We start from the raw sequence: 27,481 nt of genomic DNA, 5'->3' as shown, positions 1-27,481 counted from the left end.
CCCACCCCGCCCCGCGAAGGGGCGGAGCGACGGCTGCGAGGGCGCCTCCCGCGGGCTTTGTGCGCCGGGACCCAGCCGCCGCCGCCCGCCGAGCCCCCGCCCCAGGGCGCACGACTCCGGGCCGCCCCCCGCCCCGACCGCGCCGCCAGCCGCTCGCCCGCGGAGCCCGCAGCCGCTCCCGCCCGCCCCCGAGCCCCCGAAATGCCGGTCGACTTCACCGGGTACTGGAAGATGCTGGCCAACGAGAATTTCGAGGAGTACCTGCGCGCGCTCGGTAAGCAGCTGTGCCCGGCCCCCGAGCCCTCCCGAGGCCCCGGCCCCGGCCCCGGCCCCCGCCCCGGCCTCCCGGGCTCCCAGGGTGGCCGGCTGGGTGCCCCCGGGGACGGGGACGGGGACGGGGAGCGCGGCGGCGCCCGCAGCCCGTAGGTGGCTCAGGACGGGGGAAACTTCATTAAGCAGAGCTGGGTTCAGTTTGCTTTTTGCTTCAAAGGGCAGAAAACTTTGTTGCAAGGAGAAGAGAAAGAAAGAAGGAGGAGGGGAGGGGGGAAGGAGGGAAGGAAGGAGAAGAAAGAAAAGAGGAAGGAAGGAAGGAAGGAAGGAAGGAAGGAAGGAAGGAAGGAAGGAAGGAAGGAGAAAGAAAGAAAAGAAAGAAAGAAAGAAAGAAAGAAAGAAAGAAAGAAAGAAAGAAAGAAAGAAAAGGAAGGAAAAAGAAAGAAAGAAAGAAAAAAGAAAGAGGAAAGGAAGGAAGGAGAAAGAAAGAGAAAAGAAGAAAGAAGAAAGGAAGGAAAGAAAGAAAGAGAGAGAAAAAGAAAGGAGAAGAAAGGAAGAAAGAAAGAAGAAAGGAAGGAAAAAGAAAGAAAGAGAGAGAAAGAAAGAAAGAAAGAAAGGAAGGAAGGAAAAAGAAAGAAAGGAAGGAAAAAGAAAGAAAGAAAAAAGAAAGAGAAAGAGAAAAAGAAAGAGGAAAGGAAGGAAGGAAGGAGAAAGAAAGAAAAAGAAAAAAGGAAAAAAGAAAGAAAAGAAGGAAAGAAAGAAAGAAAGAAAGAAAGAAAAGGAAAAAAAAGAAAGACTTTTTCTCTTTGAAAAGAGAAGAGAAAGGCACAGACCTGGCTATGGCTAAGACAGCGCTAAGCGAGCAGAGCAGGGAACCCCAAAAGTCCTCCCCACCCCAGGAGCTGGCTCCTGGGGCCCCACTGCCTTAGGGACCGTTCTCTGGATTTTTCTGCCAACTCTCTGCCCCTCTCTTCCCCGGCACTCCCTGCAGATGTCAATGTGGCCTTACGCAAAATTGCCAACTTGCTGAAGCCGGACAAAGAGATCGTGCAGGACGGCGACCATATGATCATCCGCACGCTGAGCACTTTCAGGAACTATATCATGGACTTCCAGGTTGGGAAGGAGTTTGAGGAGGATCTGACGGGCATAGATGACCGCAAGTGCATGGTGAGGATTTGCATACACCAGGGCACCTCCTGCCCAGGGCGCCTGACCAAAAAGGCTGGGCTACTTCATCTGGGAGGGGAGCGAGGGCCCTTAAATTCTTAGGGACCAGGGATCTTTGCACTGCCAACCCACAAAGGTGACAGCAGGGACTCATCAAGCATACTCCTCTGTCCAAACAGGATATAATGGTTGTGAAAGCTGCAGTTTGCTGAGGCCCTGCGGTGTCCAGGGACTGAGTCAGGTGCTTTATACATTTGACTTCACCTAATCTCACAACCACCCCTGAGGGAGGCAGGAGAATGCCCATTTTACAGATGAGGAAACGGTTTCAATGAGTAACCAGCCCAGAACAGCACAGCGGGGAGGGGCTGGCCTGGAACTCCCCCGCAGATCTGTTGACTCCCAGTCTGTTGGCTCCGTTCTCCTCTGGCTGTACCTTGGCCTGGTGGAGGAAGGAAAGAAACACAGGGAACCCTTTTCAAGTGTAAAACTTTCTCGGTGACCTAGCATGAAGCCACCCTAGGAAGCAGGGGACATCATGATCTCCCGGAAGCCTCTGACCTGTCCCACCTCGTCGCCAAACTGAGATCTGGCTCCTGGCCGCCCCCTTCCCCGTTCTGGCCTCCACTGCCCGCTGAGCTGCCTTTGAACTTTGCAGCCTACCCCTACTCGGTGGGTCAGTGCCACTGAGCCCAGGCTAGAGGAAGCCTTCGTGCAGGCGGGGAGGGAAGTACAGCCTAGCCCCAAGGGTGGGAAGCTGACGACCCCGAGACCCCAATTAGCGTTAACACAGCAAACTGGAAGGTCAGCCCAAGTCTCCATCAACATTCCCGGGTCGTTGGAAGGTCAGGTTGCTCCTGGAATCCCTTTCACAGTGTTGGGTCCACAGCTAGTGTATGCTCACCCCCAGGGAGCTGCCTTGCTTATTGAGGAGGTGCTCCCCCTCTTTCTCCCCTCCTCCTGGGACAATTTACCAAAGGTCTGCTTTGTGCCCTACACTGTGCCATAGCCCAGTGAGGGAGAGATTCGTGACCCCATCGTATACAATGACAAAGGCCCCAAGAGGAAAGGAGACTTGCAAGAGATGGGATTTGAACCCTAGGCCTTTGGACTTTGAGGCCCACCCTCCTGCTCTCTGCTAGGCCCCTCTCTTGCTGGTTGCCTTGGCAGAAACCAGATGGGGAGGTTTGCTGGGACAGTGGCTATAGGGGTGTCAGTGTGTGAGGATAAGAAGCCCCAGGCCTGGACTACTACTCATCCCCCCCACCCCCCTTGTCGATTCATCTGACGGCAGGTAGGAGTTAGTGTCTGAGTCTGTTGTTTGCAATGACGGCAGAAGGCAGGGTAGCCAGCAGGCAGTGTCTTTGGAGAGGCCAGTATCCTTGTAGGAACATGTCAGGCTGTGCCTTTAAAAGGCCCAAGGCCTCTTGATCCTCAGCGGGGCTCACAGTGTGAAAGGAGACCAGCAGACAGCGCTGCTTTGGAGTGGGGGTTGGGGGCTGCCTTTCAGATCACTGCCCAAGATCTGCCCCCGGGCCTGCTGCACGGCACTGCACTCTAAGAACACTCCTTCTCCCCGGCTCACTCTTAGGGTACCCACAGAGCAGGGCAGGCATCCCTGTTTGTTTTGGGTCACTGCAACCTCTGGAATGTGCTAGCTTGTACTTACTTGGCTAATTATCTCCCGTCTTGCTTTCCCTCCCTCATCCAGTAACATGTGAAACATTTACTGACCACCTCGGCATACTCACTAGTGCTCATCAGGTGCTCACTACGCACCGAGTACCATTACCAATTAATTTTAACTCCCTCACTCTTCACAATACTGTTTTTTCAACCCCATTTTACAGATTAGAAAACCAAGGCAGGATTTCCTGTTGTGAGGCGCTGGGGAAGTTAAGTGAGCAGCAGAGGGAGGATTCGCACTTTGGCAGCTCCAGAGTCCCTGTGTGAACCACTGCACCGTACCTACTGCTTTCCTCACACGCTAATCGCGGTGCCAGGCACAGGGACGTGGGGCAGGATGTCACAATCCCTGATGGCCAGGAACTCATAACTTTTGTGGTGGAGACAGACACACAGAACAGAGTGTGATCAGTGGTGACAAAAGAAGGTACCCAGAGAAGGACTTCTGGAGGAGGTGACTTCTACACAAAAGGGAAGGGGTGAAAGGAGGGGTTTCAGACCCAAAGGAAGGAGCACATGGCCACCTTCTTTTCTCAGCCTGGCATTAGGACATCAGGACAACCCAGGTGACCAGATCGGGGAGCCCAGCAGCTGAGCAAACTAGAAGGGATTGGGCTAGGACTCATGGTCACCTTTGTTGCTACAGGACTCGGGGTGGCCCTCCCTCAAGTATATGGCACTGGCTTACCTTGCTGTTGCTGTGCGTGGGGGTGGGGGGGTGGGGGGTGGACAGCCCCTCTGCCCTGGCCTCTCTGTGGCCCTTCACATTGCAGAGAAGCCCTTCTTGGGGCTGCCAACTGGATGGAGGCCTACAATGAAGAGCATGGCCAGGGGAGGGTGGAGCATAATAGAATTACAGCAACTGTCCAGCCGAGGCTTGCAAGTGCAGAGGAGGTGCCTGCAAGGGACCGCGTTGGCTGAGGTCTCCAGGGCCCCCAGGGGGCCTGGGCGGGGTGGTTGCCACAGATAACTTCCACCATTGCCTCTTCCGCTCTACACACTCTGTACCCACCAGCCGGGAGCAGTGGCCAGGAGGACAATCTGTTCTCAGCACCAGGTCGGCTTCATTCTGACGCTTCCTCCCCAGCACATTACAACAGTCTCATTTCTTACCTGGGATCAGTCATTCATCTGTTTTGTTAATTCCTTTCTTGGTCTCACAAGCGTCTCATGGTCCCACAAGCTTACTCTGTCTTTGCAGCCCCCGTGTTAGTGTTACTGAGATGAATCGCACAAGATTCCTGACCTCACAGAGCTCAGTGCGGTGGGGAGGCCAGTCCTGGTGTGATGGCGTGTGGGTGGGGGTAGGATGGCCAGAGGACGACCTCCTCCTGGGTCTGGGAGGTCAGGGAAGGTTCCTACAGGAAGTAGCCTGAGTCGTGGCTTGGAGGATAGACAGGAAATAGCGTGGCAAACAGAAAGGGGACAAGAGGAAGGCCAAGGCCAAGAGAAAAGCAGTTGATAAATGCTATTTCAGACCTTCCTCGCCCCCAACACACCCTCCCCCCAGGCTCTGGGTTCAGCCTGAGGACACAGAGGGAGCAAGGCCTCCCTAGCACCCAGGTCAGTGGAGGAGACTGATGCGTCCTCAGGCCGTTTTCTTCAGTGATGGAAGCATAATGGGTCAGGAGCACAGTGTGGAGGCGTGAGGACGCAGTGGTCAGTGAAGTTACCTGGACGAGGGGGGTCTTAAAAGACAGGTAAGAGTCAGGGCATATGTGGAGAAATGATAAGAATATTCTAGGTGGAGGGAACCACATGCACAAAGGGCCAGGGGGTCAGAAAAGGCTTGATTGGGAGAGGGTTTTGGAGGTGAGAGAGGTGCAGTCCACAAAGACTGGAGTGCAGGATGTGGCTGGGGAAGATGGGAGCGATGAGGATCCGGTAGGGAGCCTCGATGTGGCTCTGAGAGGCTGCAGGGACCTCTCGCTAGGAGATGCACGATCACACTGACCATCCTTCCCCAAAGGACCCAGGGGCTTGCTCGTGTGGAGACCTCTGATCCTGCCTCTGTCTATGGGAACAAGCAGCCAGATGTCTTTGTTTGCACTAGGGGTTCCTTGGGGCCGCGGCTCCCCAGGTGCAGACATGCGGTGGCGGCAGCAGAACGAGGTAGAGACACAAATTCTGCAGCGCAGCCCTGGCCTCCTGAACCAGCAACTCCAGGAGTGGGGGCTGGTGGTCACCTGGCTCTGGTGCAGCTGACGCTGGAGTTCCACTGCCCTGGAGGCCAGAGCCGTCTCGGTGTCCCCGGTGTCCCTGTGGCTCCGCAGACAGTGAGATGCGGGAGCAGCGCTGCAGAGGGCCGCGTGGCGCTGGCCGGGAGTGGCTCTCCGCTCCCTTCCCAGGCCCAGGGCCAGAGCCCTCGTAGCCTGCGCCAGGACTGCTCAGCTCACGCTTCCCGTCGGTGCTAGGAAGGTCCTAGGAAGGTCCAGCGTGCCCCGCAAGCAGCCTGGGCTGTCATCTCGGTGGAAGTGCGCACAGGGCGCAGCTTTGCCCGGCTGCCTCCTGCGCGCCTTTATCCTTGGAAAGGAAATCTCGGGCCGCTTTGAGACCTGTGTGGTGCATTAGGTCCTGCGCGGGTAGCTTTGGCAGGGTGGGGGAGCGTGAATGAGGAAGATGCCCCTCGACTTCCCAGAGCCCCCACGCCCGGGCCAGGGAACCTCTTGGAAGGAGGAAAGATCGAGCTCTTTGTTCCCGGCTCTCCCCAGCAGGAGCAGCTTTTGCAGAAGACAGCCCCCTGGGTCAGGAAGCACAGCCATGAGCCTGGCTCCACGTGATGGTGGCAGAAGGGCCATTTGTCATCCCACCCCGTGGACACTGGGTCAGGTTTTCCCTGGAGGGGGCGCCTTTGTTCATTGGGGAGCCTGGCGCCTCCTCCCCACCCCTGGGCTGCTGGCTTCTCCTTCTCCTCCAGCTGTGAACTCAGGGTGACCCCTTCCACAGAGCCTCCCTTCCGCTCACAGCCCTCCCCTCCGCCCCTCCGTGGCTTTCTTTGTTTTTATTGTAAAAGGAAAAAAAGAATTCAAATAGCACAGGAGAGAGTGGACTGCAAAGGAAAGGGCTCCTTCCCCCACTTGGCCTCATTCCCACTCCCCAGAGGTTATCACTGCTACTGTTTCTGTGGATCTGTCGGAAATCTTCTTTGAATATAGAAGCTGTCTATCTATTGATCAGTTTAAAAAAAAAAAAAAAGGAGAGAAAGAAATCCACTCCTTGGTGCGTTGTTTTCTCACTCAATGCTACTTCTTAGGCATCTTTCCATGTCAGTGTTTATAGATTTTCTGAATTCTTTCTCTTTTAACCATGTGTTTCCTTCCCTTCCACCCTGACTTCCTTCCTTCCGCCCACCCATCCATCCATCCGTCCATCCATCCATCCATCCATCTAATTATATATGGTGATGCATGAAATCCACCAAACTGCTGTTAACACTTTGGTTTAAACTCTTGCCAGCTTTCTGCTTCTGTCCTTGACTCACTAATGGATTTTTTCTGGTTCATATTTTAAACAACACAATGCCGATGGCAGAAAATTAACTCCCTGAGCCACAGAGCTATGAATACCCTCAGACTCGGGAGCCTCCTGAGGGCCTCGGGACCAGGCCCCCAGCCCTTGGCTGGGTCCTTTCCACAGTGGAAACACGGAGTCTCTTTCATGTGTTAGCTCAAGTTCGCCAACCTTCGGAATCGGCGTCAGCAGCGTGCTTTTGAGGATTACAAAAAGGAGAATTAAAGCAACCCAAATAAAGTGCACAAAGTAGCTTTCAAGAATCACATTGTCGTGTTAGGTTTTGTGTTTAGGCAGGAACAAAGGAAAAATAACATGCACTAAATCCTTACCAAGGGCCATGCCTGCACCAAATGATTTTAGCACTTTTCCTCTTTGGGTCTCCACAACAAACGCTGTTCTGTAGGCGTCAGTGTGCCCATTTGGCAGGTGGGACTCTGAGGCTCAGAGAGGTGGAGAATCTTTGTAGCTCCAGGTCACCCAGCCTGTGGTGGCAGAGGAAGGATTCTAACTGGTCTGTTGTTAAAGCTCTCTATTTCAAGGTCTCCTACGGAGAGGGCCAGCACCCGGGTTCCTTATTTTGAGCCTGGTGCAGCCTGGAGGTGAGCCCAGAGTACTGGCAGGGCCTGAGGGTATGGAGAGGAGAGCTGGTATGAGAGTCTGGGTTTGAATCCTCCTCCATTATCCAACTGACAGTGACCTTAAATGTTTGGATCCACTGCCTCTGTCTTCACATCTGCGAAATGGGCATTATGATTGCTGCGCTCTCTGTCTCACAAGGCAAATTCTGAGGACCATAGAGATAGTCCAGGGGACATTGCCTTGGGAAACCACACTTGGGAACCAACACTGTGCGCAACAAGGGGCCAGAAGCCTTAGGCTGGCATCACTTATGATGGCCGGGTGGCAGTTCGGGGAGTTAACCACCGTTTGTATTTTTCTGACCAACATTGCTCCCTAGTCACCCAAAGAAGCACCACCTGTTCTGCTGCGAGTTATGCCCCTACTCTCCTTGTGGGGTCTGGGGGAGCTGCAAATCATGGTACGCTGTCTCTCGTGGGATGAGCACCTTAAACCAGGGTGATAACAGTGTCCCATAACCTGTCACATGATTGTACATGTGACCTGATGTCACCCTTCCCTGGCAGAGAGCTGTGTTCTAGTCCCTCTAAAGTCCATAAGCTGGCAGGATGTAAACTTCCACACCACTCCCATGGCTGCCTGGAGAAATCCAACAGAAGGAAGGGAAAGATAAGATGAGGCCAGCAGAGGAGCAGAAATGAGAGAGAAAGAGAAACTGCAGGGCTGGGGGGTTTGCTGGAGCCCCTGACACTAGCACATCTCCAAGAATCTCCATGTACTTGAGCCAGCCAGGGCCTTCCCTTCCTTTCGCCTTAAGCTATTTGAACTGGTTTTCTGTCACTTGCATCTAAAAACATCCTCAGACCTTCAGAGTTCACAGATCCTGGGTTGAGAACCACATCAGTAGATAGAGCAGTAGTTCTCAAACTTGAGCTGCCCACCCCCACTGAAGTTTCCGGTTCAGAAGGTCTGGAGTGGACCCAAGAACGGGTCTTTCTACGAGTTCCCAGCTGCTGCTACTGCTGCTGGCTCCAAGACCGGGCTTCTGATAACTACTAAGAAAGAAAAATGAGGAAGTGGGCCAGCCCGTGCTGAGGATGCTGTGATGTGCTGGTCATGATTCTGTGCGATAAGCCTGTGCCAGGGTTCTGGGTGCCTGGTTCTGGGGGCTGAATGAGAGTGCAGAGATGCAGCCCAGTCTCAGCGGATGGCGTCTCCTTGGGGATGCCAAACTTCCAGCGGCCCAGGATGACCCTCCGCTAGTGTGTGCAGCAGGTACCAATAGTGTGTGGGCAAGTGCGGGCTACAACGGAGCACTTGGGAGCTTTGGCTTGGAGATGAACCTGGATTTGAATCTTGAATCTATCTACCTTCCAGCTGTGTTTCCTGAGCGAAGGCACTTTCTGGCACCCTCGTCTGTAAGAAGGAGCCAGGGGTAGTGGTACTGATGGGATGGATTATTGTGAAAATTCAGTGTGGTGGTGAATTTATTTCATTTTTCTATTGCTGTCTAACAAACCACTCCAAAATGCAATGCTTCTGAACTCCGAGCCACAGCGGTGGTTCCTTTTGTTCATGAATCTGCAATTTGGGCAGAGCCCAAAGGGGGTGGCTGGGCCTTGCTGCATGTCCTGCCAGCCGGCAGCTGGAGGATTTGCTTTCCCCATGGCCCTTCCCTCCCCCCAACTGTCTCCTGGCTGCTTGAGCTTCCTCGGATCTTGGTAGCCGGGTCCCACAAACGACGGCCAGGAGGACAAGGCAAAGGGAGGGGACGTTGTGATTTGCCTAGCTTCTGAAGTCATAGAGCAATATTTTGCTGTATTCTGTTGGTTGAAGCAGTCACAGGGCCCGGAACAGAAGAGGTGAGGGGGCAGGAAACCCCCTTTGCCTTCCCCTCCAGGCATCTGGAGGCTGAAAGCTGATGACTGACTTTGGGGTCCCTTTGCCCCATGGAAGGCTTCTCTGGTAACCAGCCCCAGCAACTCAGGTCCCATCGCTAACCTTTCACGTGGGCTTGAGGATTTATTCATATTTGACTTGGAATTGATTGAAAACTCTGACAATAGGCACTATGCCTGACTCACAATAGCTTCCTCCCTGGGAAGGATTTTCTTTAATAGATTTTATTGATTTATTCATGAGAGACAGAGACAAGGCAGAGGGAGAAGCAGGCTCCCTGCAGGGAGCCCGATGTGGGACTTGGTCCCAGGACCCCAGGATCACAACCGGAGCCCAAGGCAGATGCTCAACCACTGAGCCACCCAAGTGCCCCCACCAAGGAAGCATTTTTATGGCTATCTCTGTTGTACGAATTGCTAAAGCACGTGTGCATGTGCACACACCTACACATACACACCACCCCTTGTCATCCAGACAGGAACTGTGGGTCTCTGTCATCCTGCCTGAAATTCCAATATTAGAGCACATTTATTCTGGTTAAATATGCCAAGACTTTTCTAGGTGTTTAATAAGCAGATACCTGAGAGTGCCAATTGTCTTTAACACAGGGATACTCACGAGTCTGTCCTTCTTTGTCCCCTTCCCCCCTTCTTTCTTTCCTGACCTGAGGGTCCAAGGACAGCAGAGGAGACTCTGGGGCAGAGCTATATACACAGGGTGGACATGAAAGGTGTGAGGGCAGGGGATGGAGGAGACTCCAGGCTGCAAAACCCACCTTTACCAGCCTTAACAGCATAACTGGCTCTGCACTCAGAAAATGAGGGAGGAGAAATCCTGTCTGATGGTACGCAGTGAGTCAGAAAAATCGTCTTCCTCTTTGACTCAGAGTTCCCACTTAAGTAATTATATTCCAGGAAAATCATTCAAAAGATAAAAAAAAAAAAGCTGCATCTATCTGTACAAAAGTATTTGTTTGTAGCTGCGTGGTAATAATCCTCACCAGCCCACATTATTATAAGCCCAGCCACCGTCTGGGGGCTTCTGTGCGGCAGGCTGTGCCCTGGCACTGTACAGATATTATTTAATCCGCCGATGATCCTGGGGAGGAGGTGCCGCTCTTATTTGATAGACAGGGACCCTCGGGTCCTGCCCAGGGTCACACTGCTGGTTAACCATGGCCCTGGGATTCAGCTTCACATCTCTCTGACCCCTGACTCTGTGTGGTTCACAGAGCTGGCTGCCTCCTGCCGGTGTTGCTAAGGCTGCTTGACCACAGGTGGTTAGAGTGACTGTGGCTTTTTAATTCCACAGACCACCGCATAGCCCACATAAATAATCACTATGAAGATAAGTGAAAAGTGTTTATGGGCAGCCAGTCAACAAGTTCCACAAATTCTGCTGCTTAGCCTCTCTTTCCCCTCGCCCCCCCCCCCACAGCTCTGAACATCTCATGCCTCTAACAATAATAACAACAATAATAATTAACACCTCTTATGTTTCCTCCTATGCACCAGGCTCAGCACTCTCCATGAATTATTTCTTCACATTGATCTCCCTTCCACCATCCTCAACATTCCTGCCCATCCTTCACATCCTAAAAAGGGAATCTGGGGGCACCTGGGTGGCTCACTCGGTTGAGCATCTGCCTTGGGCTCAGGTCAGGATCTCAGGGTCCTGGGATCGAGCCCCACATTGGGCTCCCTGCTCAGCAGGGAGCCTGCTTCTCCCTCTCCCTCTGCTGCTCTCCCTGCTTGTGCTCTTTCTGTGTCAAATAAATAAATAAAATCTTTAAAAAAAAAAAAAAGGAATCTGATCAGGTCACTCCTTAGCCTAACCCCCTCCCCTGGGGGCTCCCCAGCACCTACAGGCAAGGGCCAGAGGGGCTCAGGTTTTCAGGACTTGGCTGCTGCTGCCTCTCCAGTTCCCTTCCCTGCCTCACTCCTTACCTTCGCCCCATCCCGCCGCTTATAGGTGCCTGCGCTTGCAGTCCCCCTTTGCATCTCTCTGCTCACGTCCCTGGGACAAGTCCTTGCTTTCTGCCCCGGAAGAATTGGTGAAGACCGGCCCAGGATTGACTGTCTCACCAATCTTGTCCTGATTCCCCAACCCACCTCATCCCACTGCCCTTCTCTGCAATCATTGCTCCCGGGGCGCCTGCGACGCTTGTTCATGCATTTGAGATGTGGGACCATGGGGCCCACACTTTGCATGTCCATCCGGTGCCAGGCACAGAGGGCTCCAGTGCATTTGTCGAATGAGTGTTCAGTAAAATAGAACCTCAAGCAATATAAATGGTGAATGATCTCCCTGCAGATCCATTCGCCCTTTAATCATAGCTAGTGTTTGTGGGGTACTTCCCATGTGCTACGAGCTCTAGGCACTTTCCATGCATGAATTCTTTTAATCTTCACGATTCTAGAATGAAGATGTCAGAATGCTTCCTATATGATACATAACATAAAGAAAATGAAAAGTGGAACAAGCCCTCGCTTGTCTGAGACCAGGTTAGCTGGTGGAACCAGAATTTAGTTCCTGGCAGTCAGACTTCAGATTGTTACCCGGGAGAGGTGGCATCCTTGTTATGTTAAGGGTCACAGCCCTGGGCTAATTTCTCTGTGAGGCTTTTGAAATTTCAAATGCAGTGTCCCTGGTGAAGCAGTGCCGTGTCATGGGACGGAACTGTCAGGTGCAGAGAGGCCAGGTCGGCTCTGCATCTCGTTGTCCTCCACAGTAGAGGCTGTCCAAGGTCCAGCTCCCTCTGAGGCAGGGCCGGGCAGCAGGGCTGAGTCATAACCGGTTCGGCTCTGGAGCCGGACCACCGTCTCTGGAGTCCCATCTATGCTATGCCACTTCCAGACAGGATGGCCTTACACAGGTTATTTCAAGTCTCTGCAACTCTACTTGTCTGTGAAATGGGGATAATGATGAAGTCAGAAACACTCACTACTTCGTGGGGAGGATTAGAGGCAGGAAAGCCTGCGGTCGTCTACTCCACTGGTAGGGGCTGTTACTATTAATTCTCTCATCTTGTGAACTATGCGCTCCAGAAGATGAGTTCTGGAGACGGTGGCATGTGTGAAGGACACCTGACTATCCAGACAAGAGCTAGTGGAGTCACGTCGGTGGAGGTGCACCTGCAAGGGCATGTGCCTCTCTGCAGCCAAAGAGAACAGGCTGGGCAAGGCCAGCAGCAGAGAGAACTATGCTCACGGAATGTTTCATGTGTCCGGCGCTCAAATGGGTCCTTGCCACCCCTCATTTCATTTCATCCTGATGGCTCTTGCAAGACTTATCAGCCACACTTTGCAGGTGAAGAAATGTAGGCTCAGGAGGTGGGGTGCATTGCAGGATCTCCCTGCTGGAAAGAAATAGGGACTGATTGGGGCTCAGGCCTGCATCTTTCCAAGGCTGTCATCGCCACCGTCCCACCACCCCCCAAAGCCCAGCTCAGGCAGGCATGCTGTCCGCTAGCTGGGCCAGACCCAGGCCCACAACCTGCCAGGCGCTGTTTGGCAGGAAAAACATCCGTGGCAGCAAGATGCTCATGTGGGAACAGTGGGCAGGCCGTGGGTTCAGAGTTGGGTAGAAGTGGGTTGAAACCATGACTCATACTCTTCCTGGCTTGTGTGGCCCTGGGCGTGATGACTAAGTGCTCTGGGACCCAGAAGCCCTCGCCAGTGTCACACAGTGGCTAACCCATTTCTATAAGGCTAATTTGTGGAAGAATAAATAGCTACGTTGCCTGGGATATTTTGTCTAAAAAAAAAAAAATGTGTTCATCGCCCAAAAAATTCTAAAAGTACCCCTAGAATGTTTTCTGCCATTTGTTCATTTGTTCTACAACTGGTAAATGCATGTCCTCAATTCCAAGGTGGCGGCTGGTATCCTGTAGTGAACAAAAGGATCCCAGACCCCAAAGAGCTCTCAGTCAGAAGATCCTGACCTGCTGGCGACTCCTCCTCAGTTACTGAGCTAGCGCCTCTTATCCTGTGGGAGCTGTTTGTTTCTGTTTGCCTTGAAAGATAAAAAGTAGAAGAAGAAGAAAAAAGAAAGATAAAATGTAGAAACCAGAGGCACTGGTGGATGAGATGAGGCCTTGGTGGACTCTGCCCTGTGGAGCCCCTCTGAGCACTCTCCGGTAGGATGGCTCCTCCCTTACTCCTCATCACCCTCTTCCCCCCAGCCCCCTACTCCACCTCCCCCAGGGGGGACTTGATAATAAGCTGATTCCTTGGCCTGGCTCAAGTAGCAGGCCAGCCTGCCTGCCAGATAAGCAAGCATCTGGATTGTCCTTTGCACCAGGTCTGGCTGGTTGGAGCCACAAAGATGTAAAGTACAGGAAAAGAGAGGCTGAGTCATCTCCCTGGTAAATTCTGGGGTTAGAGGTGCAGGATCAGGCTCCACGGGGAGGGTCATGCTGAGAGATCCTGCTGGGCAAAGCTCATTGAGAAGCCTCACTCACGCAGCCCCTGGCCTGCCTGCATTTGTCCAGGCTGTTCCCTCTGCCTGAGATTCCCTCATTCCTCTTCTCCAATTTCTGCTTCTTAACCTCATTCTCAAGGTGTTTTCTGGTGTCAATTCCAGCATTATTTCTAGCATTACCTACCTCCTCCAGGAAGCCTTCCCTGACAGACCTCTGTCCCTATTGTAGAGACTGATGAGAGGCCTTCCCCTTCCACAACTACATCACCTGCCTCCACCCAGCACTTGCCATTCTGCTGGAATTCTGGCTTGTTTTCTTCTCTAATAGCCTGTGTGCTTTTGAGAGTAGCGTCCTCGCCTCACCTGCCTCTGTTCCCAGCACCCGAGGCTAGTGTGCAGGTGTCGAACCCACGATCACCACATGTTGCCTTGTGCAGAACCGTGATGGAGAATCCTGCTCACTCAAGGGTCAGCTTAGATCACATAGCTGCAGAGCACAGTAGCCAAGAACATGGACTCTGGACTCACACCTCATCCCCTTACTATATGGCTGGGTGACCTGAAAGCCCCAGTCTCCATACCTGTAAAATGGGAGACGTGTAACTGCTCCAGGAGGATACGACCCATGTTGTGTTTAATACCCTGCCCAGCACGTGGTGAGTATTTAGCACATGTTGGTAGGGTGATGATGGTGATGGTGACAACCAGGAAGCTTTCCCTGCCCCTCCAGGCTGGGGTGGGTACCCGCCTCACACCCCAACACAGAACGCAGGGGAGTCGATGCCAGTTTAACTATCTACCTTCCCTCTGGGCTGAGCTGCTCCATGGCACAGCTGGGATCCAGCCCAGCCTTAGGGCCCAAGATTAGGACACTCAGTACTGGGTCCCTGGATTGCCCTAGCACAGTTCCACGTGAGCCCTGTGACCTCTTCCCTATCCAAAACCTTGGCCTCACAGGGACTTGAGCTCTCTGAGGGCTTCTTGTTTTAAAATTGATCCTGGACACTTCCTGGAATGTTAAAGGAATTTTAAAAATGACGTGTCAAGATTAGTCTTAACATTTTAGCGTTTTGTTTGTCCTAAGAATTGTTACCATTTGCTGTTAGCTCCGTCGTGGCATTAGCGTCGCATTCTTTCATGCCCACAAAGGCCTTGTTGTGGCTTTACTGGTTTGTAGTAGTTGCTTTTAACAGCTTTATGTCTCTAATTACTCGCTCACATTTTAAGGCCTTATTTTTTTAGTTGTAATCTGCTTTTAGAGAGAATTGGCTTCCCCCCACAACCCCCAAATGTGCTGATTTTAGATAATTGCCAGCCTCCTAGGAGTGGGTCAGAAGGAGAGGAGTGAGCACGTCACTCACCCGGCCTCGTCTCATGGGCAGCGAGTGGACTTCTCCGCCAGAAGGAACTGGATCCAAGCAATGCTCAGCCCATAACCCCTAGGAGACGTAGGCTGGTTACCTAACTAAGTCTAATACTAAATCTAATTTTTATTGGCTCTAAAGCTTGAAGGTCAAGTGAAACAGAAGTACCTGGCGCTCGGCAGGTTCTCTGTTACCTTCTCTGACCTTCTCATCTGCTCACTTATTTAACCCAGGCACCAGAGGCCGAGAACCTTCTTACTGTCCCAGGAACCCTCGAAGGGTGAAGCACACTGTAAAATTAAACTCCAGGAGGAATGGCCAATTTGCATCTTCTAGCAATTCACATCATGTACAGGAAGTGTCTGGTCACTGTCTGGTTTTCCAGGCCCCTCACCCCCACCAGAATTTAAAGAGCACAGGCAGGGATCCCCAGGTGGCTCAGCAGTTTAGCGCCTGCCTTCAGCCCAGGGCGTAATCCTGGAGTCCCGGAATCTGGTCCCACATCAGGCTACCTGCCTGGAGCCTGCTTCTCCCTCTACCTGTCTCTCTCTCTCTCTCTCTGTCTCTGTGCCTCTCATGAATGAATAAAATTGTTTAAAAAAATAAAGAGCACAGGCTTTGGAGTCAGACCTGGGTCAGTCCTGGCTCTGGCTTCTGCAGACACAAGACCTCCCTTCTGGCCTGGCTCTGGAAGCACAGAGACAGTAAGATTCAGTCCCAGCCATCTCCAGGCTTCCTGGACCTTGTGCGCAAGTGTAGTGGGGTCGGTGACCCATCCTCCCCCTGCTCATTGGAATGGGCGTTTGGGGCATGTGGGAGCTTTAACAAATCCTGGGATCACAGATCCCTGGGAGGCAGATTAAATCCCACTATTTGTAGATGGTGCCCAGTCACTGCCAAGAGGTGAGTCTGTTCAGCAGGTGTGGCCTGTTGTCCCCAGGACGGGTCATCTGCATGGGGCAAGGGGGCCTCGGGCCCCCCCCCGGGACATGCTCCATAGACTGCCTGCAGGAACCGGGTTTCTGGGTCACTGGCCCCATGCAGCAGTGCCTGTGGGGGTTTCTAAGTGGTCAGGGGAGCTGGATAATGGCTTTGAAGTGACAGTCCCTTGTCAGAGTGATGCAAAGCAGTCTCCATTCATCTGTTGGTCTTTCTGGGAAAGCTGCTGACAAGGCCAAAGTGTTAGTGGTTATTTGTAACAGAAAAGTTAGACCGGCTTCACTCTACCGCCTGCTGCCCTGGGTTCCAGCCCTTTCTGCAGACCTGCACGTGGTCTCTTTGGGGAGGATTACTCAGGAAAGGAACGGAAGGTGACCAGATACCCCCTGGTCCTTGAAATTGTCTGGGTTTCATTTCTGGGGTGGAGTCCCAGAGCTCCTGGTGGGAGGCGGAGGCAGCCCTGCCCGTCCCCATGGTTTGTACCCATGTCCACCATGTGCAGCTTGGACAAGCAAATCCCCTCCCTGTCTAAACTCTGGATGTCTTGATTACTATGACTGAGAGCCTCATATGCCAGCCCTCTGCATTGTATGTATTTTTTCTCTCATCCTCAGCACAACTTAGTAAAGTAGGTCTTTGGGTTGTCTAAGGCCGCGTAGCCGACCACCCCAAACCTGATGACTTAAAATAAAAAGGCAACCATGTATTCCCATGATTCTGTGGGCTGATTGGGCAGTTCTTCAGCTCCATGTGACTGCATTTAGCAGGAGGCTTAGCTGGGGTGCCTCAGTTTTCCTGCAGTATTGCTCTGGCCCTCCAGGGCTTCTCCCTGTGTCCTTTCTCCCCAGTAGAATAGGCCAGCAACTGGGCTCCCAGAGGGAGGGTTCTGAGAAACCCAGCCCCCAGGCTATGAGCACTCATAAAGGTGCTGCTTGCATCATCTCCTGTTGGCCCAAGCAAGTCACCCTGCCAAGGCCAGGGTCACCGGGGTAGGAGCCTGACAAGGGTGGGACTGTGTGATCCACTGGCAGCCACCCGTGGAACAGTTGGCCAAGATACCTAACATTAATCCCTCTTCTGTAGATGAGGGCCCTGAAGCTTAGAGATACGACTCCCATTGCCCGGCGTCATCCCTCATGGCTAGAGACAGAGGTCCCAGGTCTGTGGGCTCCAAGGAACATGCTCTTTGCTGGCAGTACTGGGTCAACCTGATACAGGTGGAGGGTGTCCAGTGAGAGGGGGCAGGTACCAGGAGCCCAGTGTAAACGATGGCTGAGCTTCCAGCCCTCTTTAACCCGGAGGACAGCCTGGCAGTTTCCAGAGGGTGAGTCCGTAGGGTGAGTGCTCTCTCTGATGGTTCCACCCAGCAGATCAGCGCCGTGAGGCTGTGTGAGGCTGCAGGCGGCACTGGCTGGCATTGAAGACGTGCTCCAGGCCACAGTCCCAGTGTTTAGCCTCACATTGTAGCCCCAGCTATCCCCTTGGCCTTGTTCCTTCGTCTCATCAAGTCCAGGGCAGCTTTCATAGCACTGGCCTGCTTGTCCCTCCTCACTGTGTTTGGAATGCCTTCCTACTTAAAAAAAAGAGAAAAGAAAAAAAAAAAGAAAAGAGAAAAGAAAAAAAAAACTAGTTTATGTTTAGGCTTCCCCTAATCCCGGTGCCAGCCACACTGGGCTGTGACCACTTGGGACTTCTCTGTCTGCCCTTCTCAGTGACCATCTCTTTGGGACCCGTCTCTGGCTCCCAGCACCCAAAGCCAACAATGGTTGGACAGAGCTGAAAGGTGTTCTCCTGGGGGCTGCCCGGGATCTTGGCATAATGCCCACATGTATCTGCAGGCCCCAAAGACGTCAGCAGATATCTCCGGGTGCCCTGCCCAAGGCTGGGAAACACGGGGGCACAGTCATGCAAGGCTCATGCTCCAGCCCAAATTCTTTCCTTGTTAGCTGGGTGACCCTGAGAAAGTCACTTCTCATCTCTGAGCTCAGCCTCCCCTGTGAATCCAGCGCAGATGGGAATAGTCTCTGTTCTGTCCAACTCACCCAGGGTCAGAGTCAGCAGAAACCTGAGGTCAAGAAAGTGCCTCTTTTGAAAGCTGCCACAGCAGGGATCCTTCTCTTAAAGGGGCCTGATTGTAGGACTCTAAGAAAAGGGTTCTCTACACCCACAAATTCCTCCAGCCATTGCCTGTATCCCTCCATCTCTCAGGATGCCCGAAATTCTGCTGTCCATCAGTCTTTTGGTGAGGTATTTATTGTTTATATCCAAATGGTTCCCGTTAAAAGATGTCAAATGATCTGGAAAGGGTAATGTATTAGTTGAGGAGCAAAGCCTGCTTTACCATTAATGAACGTCTCTTTCATGCTTCATTCCCTGGCAGTGGTGTTGAAGGGTAAACAGGTGTGAGCTTCCTGGGGATCAAGTTGGCACTACTTACCAAAAGCCTTAAAAATAGGTGTATTCTTCAATGCAACAACTCTTCCTCTGTAAGTTCATTCTAAGAACATGATGTGTTCAGGGTGCCTGGTGGCTTAGTTGGTTAAGCATCCAACTCTTGATTTCAGCTCAGGTCATGATCTCAGGGTTGTGAGATCGAGCACCGTGTGGGGCTCCACATTGCACGTGGAGCCTGCTTAGGACTCTCTCTCTCTCTCTCTCTCTCTCTCTCCCCCCACTCCCTTCACCCTCTGCTCCTCCACTGCCCCCCCCAAAAGAACATGATGTGTTCAAAACTGTATACACCAGGCAGTCTTATTTATAATAGCACAGAACTATAAATAACCTAGATGCCCAAGAATACAGAATAAGCTAAATAATAGTATGTATATACAATGAAATACTGACCGGCTTAGCTTCATGGTCCTGTAATCCGTGCCGTCACACAGGCCACAACGCACGAAGGGCCCCTCACATAGTTTAATGCTCTGCTGTCACCATCTTAAAATTCCTAATCATTTTTTAGAGGAACCCCTCGTTTTCATTTTGTGCTGGGCCCCACAAATTAATGTAGCCCTTTCCTGAATATTATGTAACCATTAAAATAAGGCTTATGTAGAATATTTATTGAAGTGGAAAATTGCTTCTATTAAATGAAGAAACTAGGATACAAAAAAAAAATGATGTAATCCCAATTTTTTAGAAACATATATATACCTAGTAAAGGAACAAAAGACTGGACATAAATACATCAAAATGTTAGAGTAATTATCTCTGAGGAAGCAAAATTACAGGTTTTCTTTTTATTGCCGTGCTCCTCTTGGAGCGTTTCTTGCATTCTCTCCAGCACTGAGGGCACGACTGTGCTCATTGACTCGACTCTGTCTGGCAGAGACAGAAGCGGGTACGTTGTAACTGGGAGCCAGCAATCCTCTCTTGCCTCTGACTGAGTCTGGAGCCCTTGGTGTGCGGGGTAGACTTCTGGATACAGACACAAAGAGGAGTTCCGTTGATGAGGAAGCCCAGTGTTCGGACAAGCTCCTTGAAGCCGAGGAGTATCTGATTTCTCAGTCCCCACTTCCCTTCACAGGCCTGGCATGGACAAGGCACCCAGAGGATGGGCACCTTGTGGCTCGAGTCATTAGTGGTCTTTACCTGCGACACACCTTCATCATCTTCATTATGTTCATCATCAACTTCATTATGTTCTGATTTGGAGGTGGGACCTTCTCTCTGGCTTCCTGCTGGACTTGAGCCCTGAGTGATCTCTAGACCCCAGAAAGGAACGCCCCTGCCTCCAGTCCCCCTGTGCTCCATCTCCCTCAGGCAACAGGCTCCAGGACCAGAGGTCACCTTGATGCCTGCACCCGGCTGGCCCCCACCTGGTGCCTCTGCGCCGCGCCCCAGTGCAGGCTTCATCCAACAGCAGAGGGCAGCAGTCATCTGCAAGCCCAGGAGGAAGAGGAGGGCTTGGGAGAAGGAGGCAGGCAATCCTCCTATAGGGACTGGCCCCACTCACTCCATACCCATTTCCCAGATTTCTCCTCCTCTCTTAAATCCTGATTAGGCTGTTGCTGACTGTCTGGAACATGCCCTGGGATACAAGGATCCTACAACCTTCCCTCCATAAAGGCAAGGCCTCTGAGTTCATGGCTTCTGGCCCCCTCCTAGGACAGATGGGAACACTGGGGCCCAGAGAAGGGCTGGACTTGCCTAGAGCCACACAGTGAACAGGGGCAAGGGAAGTTCTAACTGCTGCAGTGGGGAGGAAGGGCTCATAATGTGCAACTGCCACACGTGGAAGGGCTGTCCTTGGAGAAGTGGATAGCTGCAAAGATGGGACATGCTCTCTGCACCGCACATAGGTCCCAGCCAGACCATGAGCTCCTGGACTGTCTTGCCCCTAAGTTCCGATACTCAAGCCCTGTCTTTCCGAGTGAGCCCTTGCCACTCCAACAAGACTGTGGAGTCTCCCATGGGCATAGGCTGAGCCCTATATGGCTTCCCTCCTCCTGCTGTCTTCCCTTCAGCATCCCGCACCTGGGCAGGGCCCAGAGTGCTCAGGGACAATAAGACCAGCTGATCCACATACCGTAATAACAGCACATGGTGGACAGAGTTAGGCTGCAGATTTTCTGCGACAAAATTGACTTGAGCGCCCCCTGGGTGATCAAGCTTGGGGCTGCCCCTCGCCCAGCCCCCAGGGGCTGCTTGCTCAAGGTTGACCACCATGTTCTTTTGCTTGGCAGACCACCGTGAGCTGGGACGGGGACAAGCTCGAGTGTGTGCAGAAGGGTGAAAAGGAGGGACGTGGCTGGACCCAGTGGATTGAGGGTGACGAGCTGCACCTGGTAGGTTGCTGGGGTAAGGGGTGGAGGGTGGGGGGCAGAGCTGGGCCCGGAGGCTCTGGTGGCTATTGAGGCCTTAGAAGAATGCCCTATGGCGGGGCCTGCTCGGAAGCTTCTCTTCCAGGGACCTGGAAAAGACACTTGAGTGACTTTAAAAACTGAACAAAGTGTTTTCGAGATCTAGGCTGACTCAGTTGTCCAGTCAGGAAGTGAGGAGGAGCATCTGCTAAGCAGCAGATGTGGAGCTAAGCTCTTTTGCATTTCATGCCTCTTTCTATTCCCTTAGTGACCCAGTGGGCCAGGTACTATTGGGGTTTCTATTTTGGAGATGGGGACCTGGAGGGTCACATCCCAGATACACAGCTAGAAACTGGAAGAACTGAAACTTGCTCCCAAATGATGTCTGTGTCACCATGCCAAGCTGTGGCAGGCTAGAATCAAGGAGAGTCCTTTAAGCTTCTCTGAGACCTCCCTAGGTCAGGTGAGGAGAAGCCCTTCTCAGGTCAGGTGTGAGCCTCCAGCTTGGGAACTCAGGTCAAAGCCACTTCTGCTCCATCCATTGCCTGGGAAAAGCACACAGAAATCTAGAGTAAGGGGCTTAGCCCCTGGAGGCTAAAATAACACATGTCCTCTGAAAGGAGACCTCCCATCACTCCTGCCCCCTTGGAACTCCTGATTACCTTCCTTCTGAGAAAAAAAAAAACCTGGTCCAGGTGACCTGGATTCAACTCCTGACTCACTAGGTACCTTTGAGTAAGTGCCTTCCTTTCCTCAGCCTCATCTACAAAATGCCACCCTACCACATGGCACTTCTGCAAAGATCAGAGTCCATGGGAGCTCTGGGATGTGTGCGTGCTGAGAAGAGGCATGAGGGCATGATTTTCAGAGATAGCTTCGGCTGATGCCGAGGGCCTGGGCTGTGCCTGACCTGGAACCAGTCTTCTCCCGGGGCCTCTCTTCCTCACCTGCCTAGCAATGAGGGTAGATGCTGTGATCTCCACCGCTCTTTCAGCTCAGAGGCTCTGTGGCTGTGCCAGAGGTTGCAAGCTGGGGACCTCCAAACTTCGGGCCTCTTTTATTTGGCCGTCAGTGAGCTCCAAACTTCTTCAGGCAACGATTTAAAAATTAGGATGTCATATAAATATTCAGATTTCCTGCCTCCTTCAGAAAATAAAACAAGGGACGCCTGAGTGGCTCAGCAGGTGAGCGCCTGCCTTCAGCTCAGGGCATGATCCCGGGGTCCTGGGATCGAGTCCTATATCGGGCTCCTTAGAGGGAGCCTGCTTCTCCCTCTGCCTATGTCTCTACCTCCCTCTCTCTGTCTCTCATGAATAAGTAAGTAAAATCTTTTAAAAACAAACAGACAACACTTCCAAGATGTGGTGACCCTGTGCCGTCATTCCTCCCAGCAACTCGGCAGGGGCTGTCCTGTAGGCAGGGCCTGGGCTTTCTGGGCTGCATTTTACTACTACCTGGGAGCTTTCAATAATAGCAATTCCAGGGCTCCACCCACTGAGACACTGATATAACTGGTCTAGCCTGGGACCCAGGCATTTTCCAAACTCCCCAGGTACTCCAATATGCAGCTGAAGCTTGGAATCTCTGTGCTAACTTGCCGCTTTAGCCTGTGACAGCCTACTGAGTCGTCTGGGAGTCAAGACGTGTGTCTGGGCCTGATTTCTTCCCAGCCTGGGCACAGACTCTGTCCTGGCCTCAGGCCCGGGGTTCATAAAGCCTTTTGGGCCCCTTGAGCATAGTAGGAGGAGGGGAGCAGCGTTTATTTCCCAGCCAACTCTGCCTACAGGGCATAGCAGAGCCCCATCTCCACTGATCCGGTTCAACTGACTTTCCAAGGAATCGGGCTAGTTCAACCCAACTCTTAAAGAAAAATAACAGCCACTGAGTATTTTCAAAGCTCCTGGCCCTGTACACACCAAGCCCCAAGTGTGACCTTGCTCTGGCCAGTGACAAGCATCTGCTTTCGTTTCAGGAGATGAGAGTGCAAGGTGTGGTCTGCAAGCAAGTATTCAAGAAGGTACAGTGAAGCCTGAGCACCCCTGGATCTCGAGGAATGAGCAGCATGGACGCATAGGCCAGGATCCCCTTCTTTGTGCAGCATGGGGCCAAAATGTCCAGCCATCCCCCAGCATCTGTTAGCAGAGGCTCTCCCTTGGCTTTGTCTCTTTTCTTTTCCTTAAAACAAAGCCATCCCAATAAAAGTGATTTCTCCTCAAGACATCTGCTTTGAAGAAGCTTTAGTACCCGCCTGTGCTCACTTTTTCTCTGGGGCTTCCGAAGCCAGCTTCTCCTGATGCCACCCCTTGGGCAGGGGAGAAATTCATCCACACACCTGCAGATTTAGTCCTGACATTGAGCCCATAAAGTCTTTCCTCAGGGGCACAGGCTTGGGGTCAGGATGTGTGACTTCACATTCACCATACACGTAATAAGCACCTACCATGTTACATGTCCATTTGGGATCAAAATGTGGTGAGTGCCACAGAAGCAGCAGAAGATGCCCTCCACCCTGGGAACTTAAAGCCTAGTCAAGGAGATCTGGCCAACAGAGATCTCCAACTCCGCATTGTACACATAGGAGATGCTCTAAAAATTATTTGTAAATGAGATGGAACTGGATAGAATTATAAGCCAAAGCTAGAATGAAGTGAACCTTAATCAAGGGCAATTACCAGTTGGATTTGATTTCAGAGGCATCATGAGCACGTACTTCACCACCCCAAAACCGTTCCCACCTCATCTATGGGCTGGTGTAAAGCATTCATTTTCACTATTATAGAAGAGGCATGACTTGCAAATCCTTCTAGAGGAAGGAAAGCAGCCTCCTGTTCAGACTAAAGTGTAAATGACTGCTAGTATGCTTTTGCATAAAGGAACATGGAGGGGCAGCTGGGTGGCTCAGTGGTCAAGTGTCTGCCTTTGGCTCAGGTTATGATCCCAGGGTCCTGGGATCGAATCCTGAATCAGGCTCCCTGCAAGGAGCCTGCTTCTCCCTCTGCCTATGTCTCTGCCTCTCTCTGTGTCTCTCATGAGTAAATAAAATCCTAAAAAAATAAAAATAAAAATTCAGGAAAACTGAAGGGTGAGTGAGGAGATGAAAGACGAGGATAGGGAAGACCACTGGGAAACAGAAGACTTACATCCAGGACCCCTTCGAAGTCATTTCTGCTTAGTCTGTGCCCTGCCCCTTGGAAAGCGTACCGAGGTGGGAGTCAGAGGAGCTGAGTTCAAACTCCAACCCCACTACTCACAGGCCAACAGCTCACATCTCTGGATCTCACTTCACAAATCAGAAAATCACACTAACCATCTACCTCACCTCCCACCTAGGTGGGTTGTGAAGCTTGGTGACACATAAAACTTGTAGACTGGGACGCCTGGGTGGCTCAGCGGTTTAGCGCCTGCCTTTGGCCCAGGGCCTGATCTTGGAGACCTGGGATCGAGTCCTACGTCAGGCTCCCTGCATGGAGCCTGTTTCTCCCTCTGCCTGCATCTCTGACTCTCTCTCTCTCTCTCTCTCTCTCTTTCTCTCTCCACCCCCCACCCGGGTCTCTCATGAATAAATAAATAAAATCTTTAACAAAACAAACAAACTTGTAGACTGCCAGCACTAGACCAGTGGCTCTCAGACCTGGCTGAGCACTAGAACCACCTGCGGAGCTTAACGGAATTCCCTACGCCTGGTACACGCCTCAGAACCGGTTACATCAGAGTGTCAACAGGTGGGACCCTGGCACCGGTAGTTTTTAAAGCTCCCCATGTGATTCTAATATGCCAACTCGAGTTGAGAGTCACCACCCCAGACCATTGTTTCTCACCTGAGGGTAATCCAGCCCCTGCCCCGGGGCATTTGGCAATGTCTGGAGACATTTGACTTAACAACTTGGTTGGGGGTGGGGGCTCCTGGCATCTACAGGCCAGGGCTACTGCTAAACATCCTACAATGCACAGGACAGCTCCCGCACGGAAGAATTGTCCGGCACGATACGGTAACAAAGTTGAGGAACCCTGCCTTAGACACATGTAAGAAAAATTTAATGTTTTTTTATTATCCAGGTCACTTTCCTGCCCTAGGCCAGGGAAATGAAAAACTCGGGATTGCCTAAGATTTTAGAGACCTCTTCACCTATACGCTGGTCTCTGGCCCTGGAAGTAGAGCAAAGAACCTTATAAAGGCCATTCAGTCATTACACAAATGTCTAATGAAGTTTTATTCTGTGCCAAACACTGAGTTAGCATCATAGCTGCTGGGCATCCCAGAGTTCCCCTCCCATCCCATCTCACCTCAGGGATCAAGACCTCCATCAGATCTCACCCCCAATACGCAAAGGCCTCACCCAACAGTTAGGTTCTGGTGGGGACACACAGCGTGGCCCTGGTAGCGTGAGTGTGCATGTGACCTAGGCGCCACGGCCCACCCTTGGGAATCTCTGGTCCCAGGGGGAGACGCAGCCCCATTCTGACTGAGGAGCTTGACCACCAGGCCCTATTTTAGCCACCAGCGAGTGGGAGGTGGGAGCCACTTGAGGTCCTTGAGCAGGGGCCTGGCGGCACCAGCCTTTCAGCAGAACTAACCTGGGAGCCCTTGGTAAGAAGAGAAAAGAAGGAAAACTGCCCATTGCAGCTGAGCACGGGGCAGCGACCTTTAACTTAAAATTCACTTGGTGGGAGATTAATCTTCCCAGAGAAGTTCATGTGAAGTGGGAGGGTTGTTCTTACCGTGTGTAGGCCCGGAACTTCAGAAGCAGGCCTTTGGCGTCTGTGCAGCTTTTGGCGGCCCCCACACCGTCTCCAGTAGTTTGCACAGGCCTTGCTCCTAAATCGGCAGCGGCGGGTATGTGGGATTTTTTTTTAATAAATTTATTTTTTATTGGTGTTCAATTTGCCAACATACAGAATAACACCCAGTGCTCGTCTCATCAAGTGTCCCCCTCAGTGCCCGTCACCCAGTCACCCCCACCCCCTCCCACCTCCCCTCCCCAACCCCTATTTCGTTTCCCAGAGTTAGGAGTCTCTCATGTTCTGTCTCCCTTTCTGATATTTCCTACTCATTTTTTCTCCTTTCCCCTTTATTCCCTTTCACTATTTTTTATATTCCCCAAATGAATGAGATCATATAATGCTTGTCCTTCTCCGATTGACTTACTGCACTCAGCATAATACCCTCCAGTTCCATCCACGTGGAAGCAAATGGTGGGTATTCGTCGTTTCTAATGGCTGAGGAATATTCCATTGTATACATAAACCACATCTTTATCCATTCATCTTTCAATGGACACCGAGGCTCCTTCCACAGTTTGGCTATTGTGGACATCACTGCTAGAAACTTCGGGGTGCAGGTGTCCCGGTGCTTCACTGCATCTGTATCTTTGGGGTAAATCCCCAACAGTGCAATTGCTGGGTCGTAGGGCAGGTCTATTTTTAACTCTTTGAGGAACCTCCACACAGTTTTCCAGAGTGGCTGCACCAGTTCACATTCCCACCAACAGTGAAAGAGGGTTCCCTTTTCTCCGCATCCTCTCCAACATTTGTGGTTTCCTGCCTTGTTAATTTTCCCCATTCTCACTGGTGTGAGGTGGTATCTCATTGTGGTTTTGATTTGTATTTCCCTGATGGCAAGTGATGCAGAGCATTTTCTCATGTGCATGTTGGCCATGTCCATGTCTTCCTCTGTGAGATTTCTGTTCATGTCTTTTGCCCATTTCATGTTCGGTATGTGGGATTATTGCGGGATTATTCGGCCTCCTGCGTGGGCTTTTAGCACCTCTCCCCTCCTGTCCGAAGCTACGGACAGACGTTCGCTCCCTTTGTGGAAGGCTACCTGGAGCCCGGCCACTCACCTGCCCCTCGCTCGCCCTTGCTACAGGGAGGGGAACGATGCCCCTTCCAGGGGCGCTGGCACTGGACCCGCCCAATTTCCCCGGCGTGACAGCAGCCCCGACAGACCCACGGGACTGACAAAGCATGGAGCGTCGCTCTTTACCAACCCACCTGGTGCCACTGAGCTTGCAAATCGCTCCAATACGTCTTGCTGTTCTTCCCTGGACCAACTTGTAAAGCTGTTTTCTTTCTTTGTTTTTTTTTTTTTTACATTTTTTCGAACTGGAGGGTTACACTTTTGCAAAATACATGCTGCACTAATCCCACCTTCTTAACATGTTGGCATGCCATAACTTCAGGTTTTCTTTTTTTAATATATTTTTAAAGATTTTATTTTATTTATTCGTGAAAGACACTGAGAGACAGACACAGGCAGAGGGAGAAGCAGGCCCTGTGCAGGGAGCCTGACGTGGGACTCGATCCCAGGACCCCAGGATCATGCCCTGGGCCAAAGGCAGACGCTAAACCACTGAGCCACCCGGGCTGCCCAGCTTCAGGTTTTCAAAAAGCTCGCCTGGCCCCGCGTGGCCCCTCGGGCAAAAGTGCTGAGGCTGAGCCCGGGGCAATAGGCAGGCCCTCCTGGAGGAGGGGGGCAGTGGGGTGAGGTGGCTGAGCTCCCAACTCTGGAGCCACGTGGCCTGGGTTCAAGTTCCATCTGTGCTACTCCCCAGCTCTGTGCGGTTAAGGCAAGTGGCACAACCTCTCTGTGCCTCAGTTTACTCATCTGCAAATCGGGGCTAACAGGTCGTCATAAATTCTTTGGGAGGATTAAATGAATCTAATCCCTGCAAGCAATTTAGAACAGACACAGTAGCCCCCTTACCCCCGGCTTTCAGTTACCAGCCTTCTTCTGGAATCTTCTAGAAGCACAAGATTCTTCCTCCTGAGGAATCAGCAGGTCAATAGTAGCTTAAGGCTCCATTCCAGTGCCTGTGCCAATCACCTCAGGACATCTCC

General features: G+C 52.1%; 1 protein-coding gene across 1 annotated transcript; it reads left to right on the top strand.

Annotated features, from left to right (window-relative positions):
* Positions 1-22,862, top strand: RBP1 (retinol binding protein 1). Its single transcript, XM_041734462.1, has 4 exons — positions 1-274; positions 1,262-1,440; positions 20,528-20,629; positions 22,617-22,862. The coding sequence occupies exons 1-4, from the start codon at positions 202-204 to the stop codon at positions 22,668-22,670; spliced, it is 408 nt and encodes a 135-aa protein (XP_041590396.1). The 5' UTR covers positions 1-201; the 3' UTR covers positions 22,671-22,862.
* Positions 22,863-27,481: the final 4,619 nt, after the last annotated feature.

This window comes from Vulpes lagopus, chromosome 19 (genome assembly GCF_018345385.1).
Source record: "Vulpes lagopus strain Blue_001 chromosome 19, ASM1834538v1, whole genome shotgun sequence".
Classification (NCBI taxonomy): domain Eukaryota; kingdom Metazoa; phylum Chordata; class Mammalia; order Carnivora; family Canidae; genus Vulpes; species Vulpes lagopus.
The sequence above is the reverse complement of the archived record's forward strand: the minus strand, read 5'-3'. Positions and strand labels throughout refer to the sequence as shown.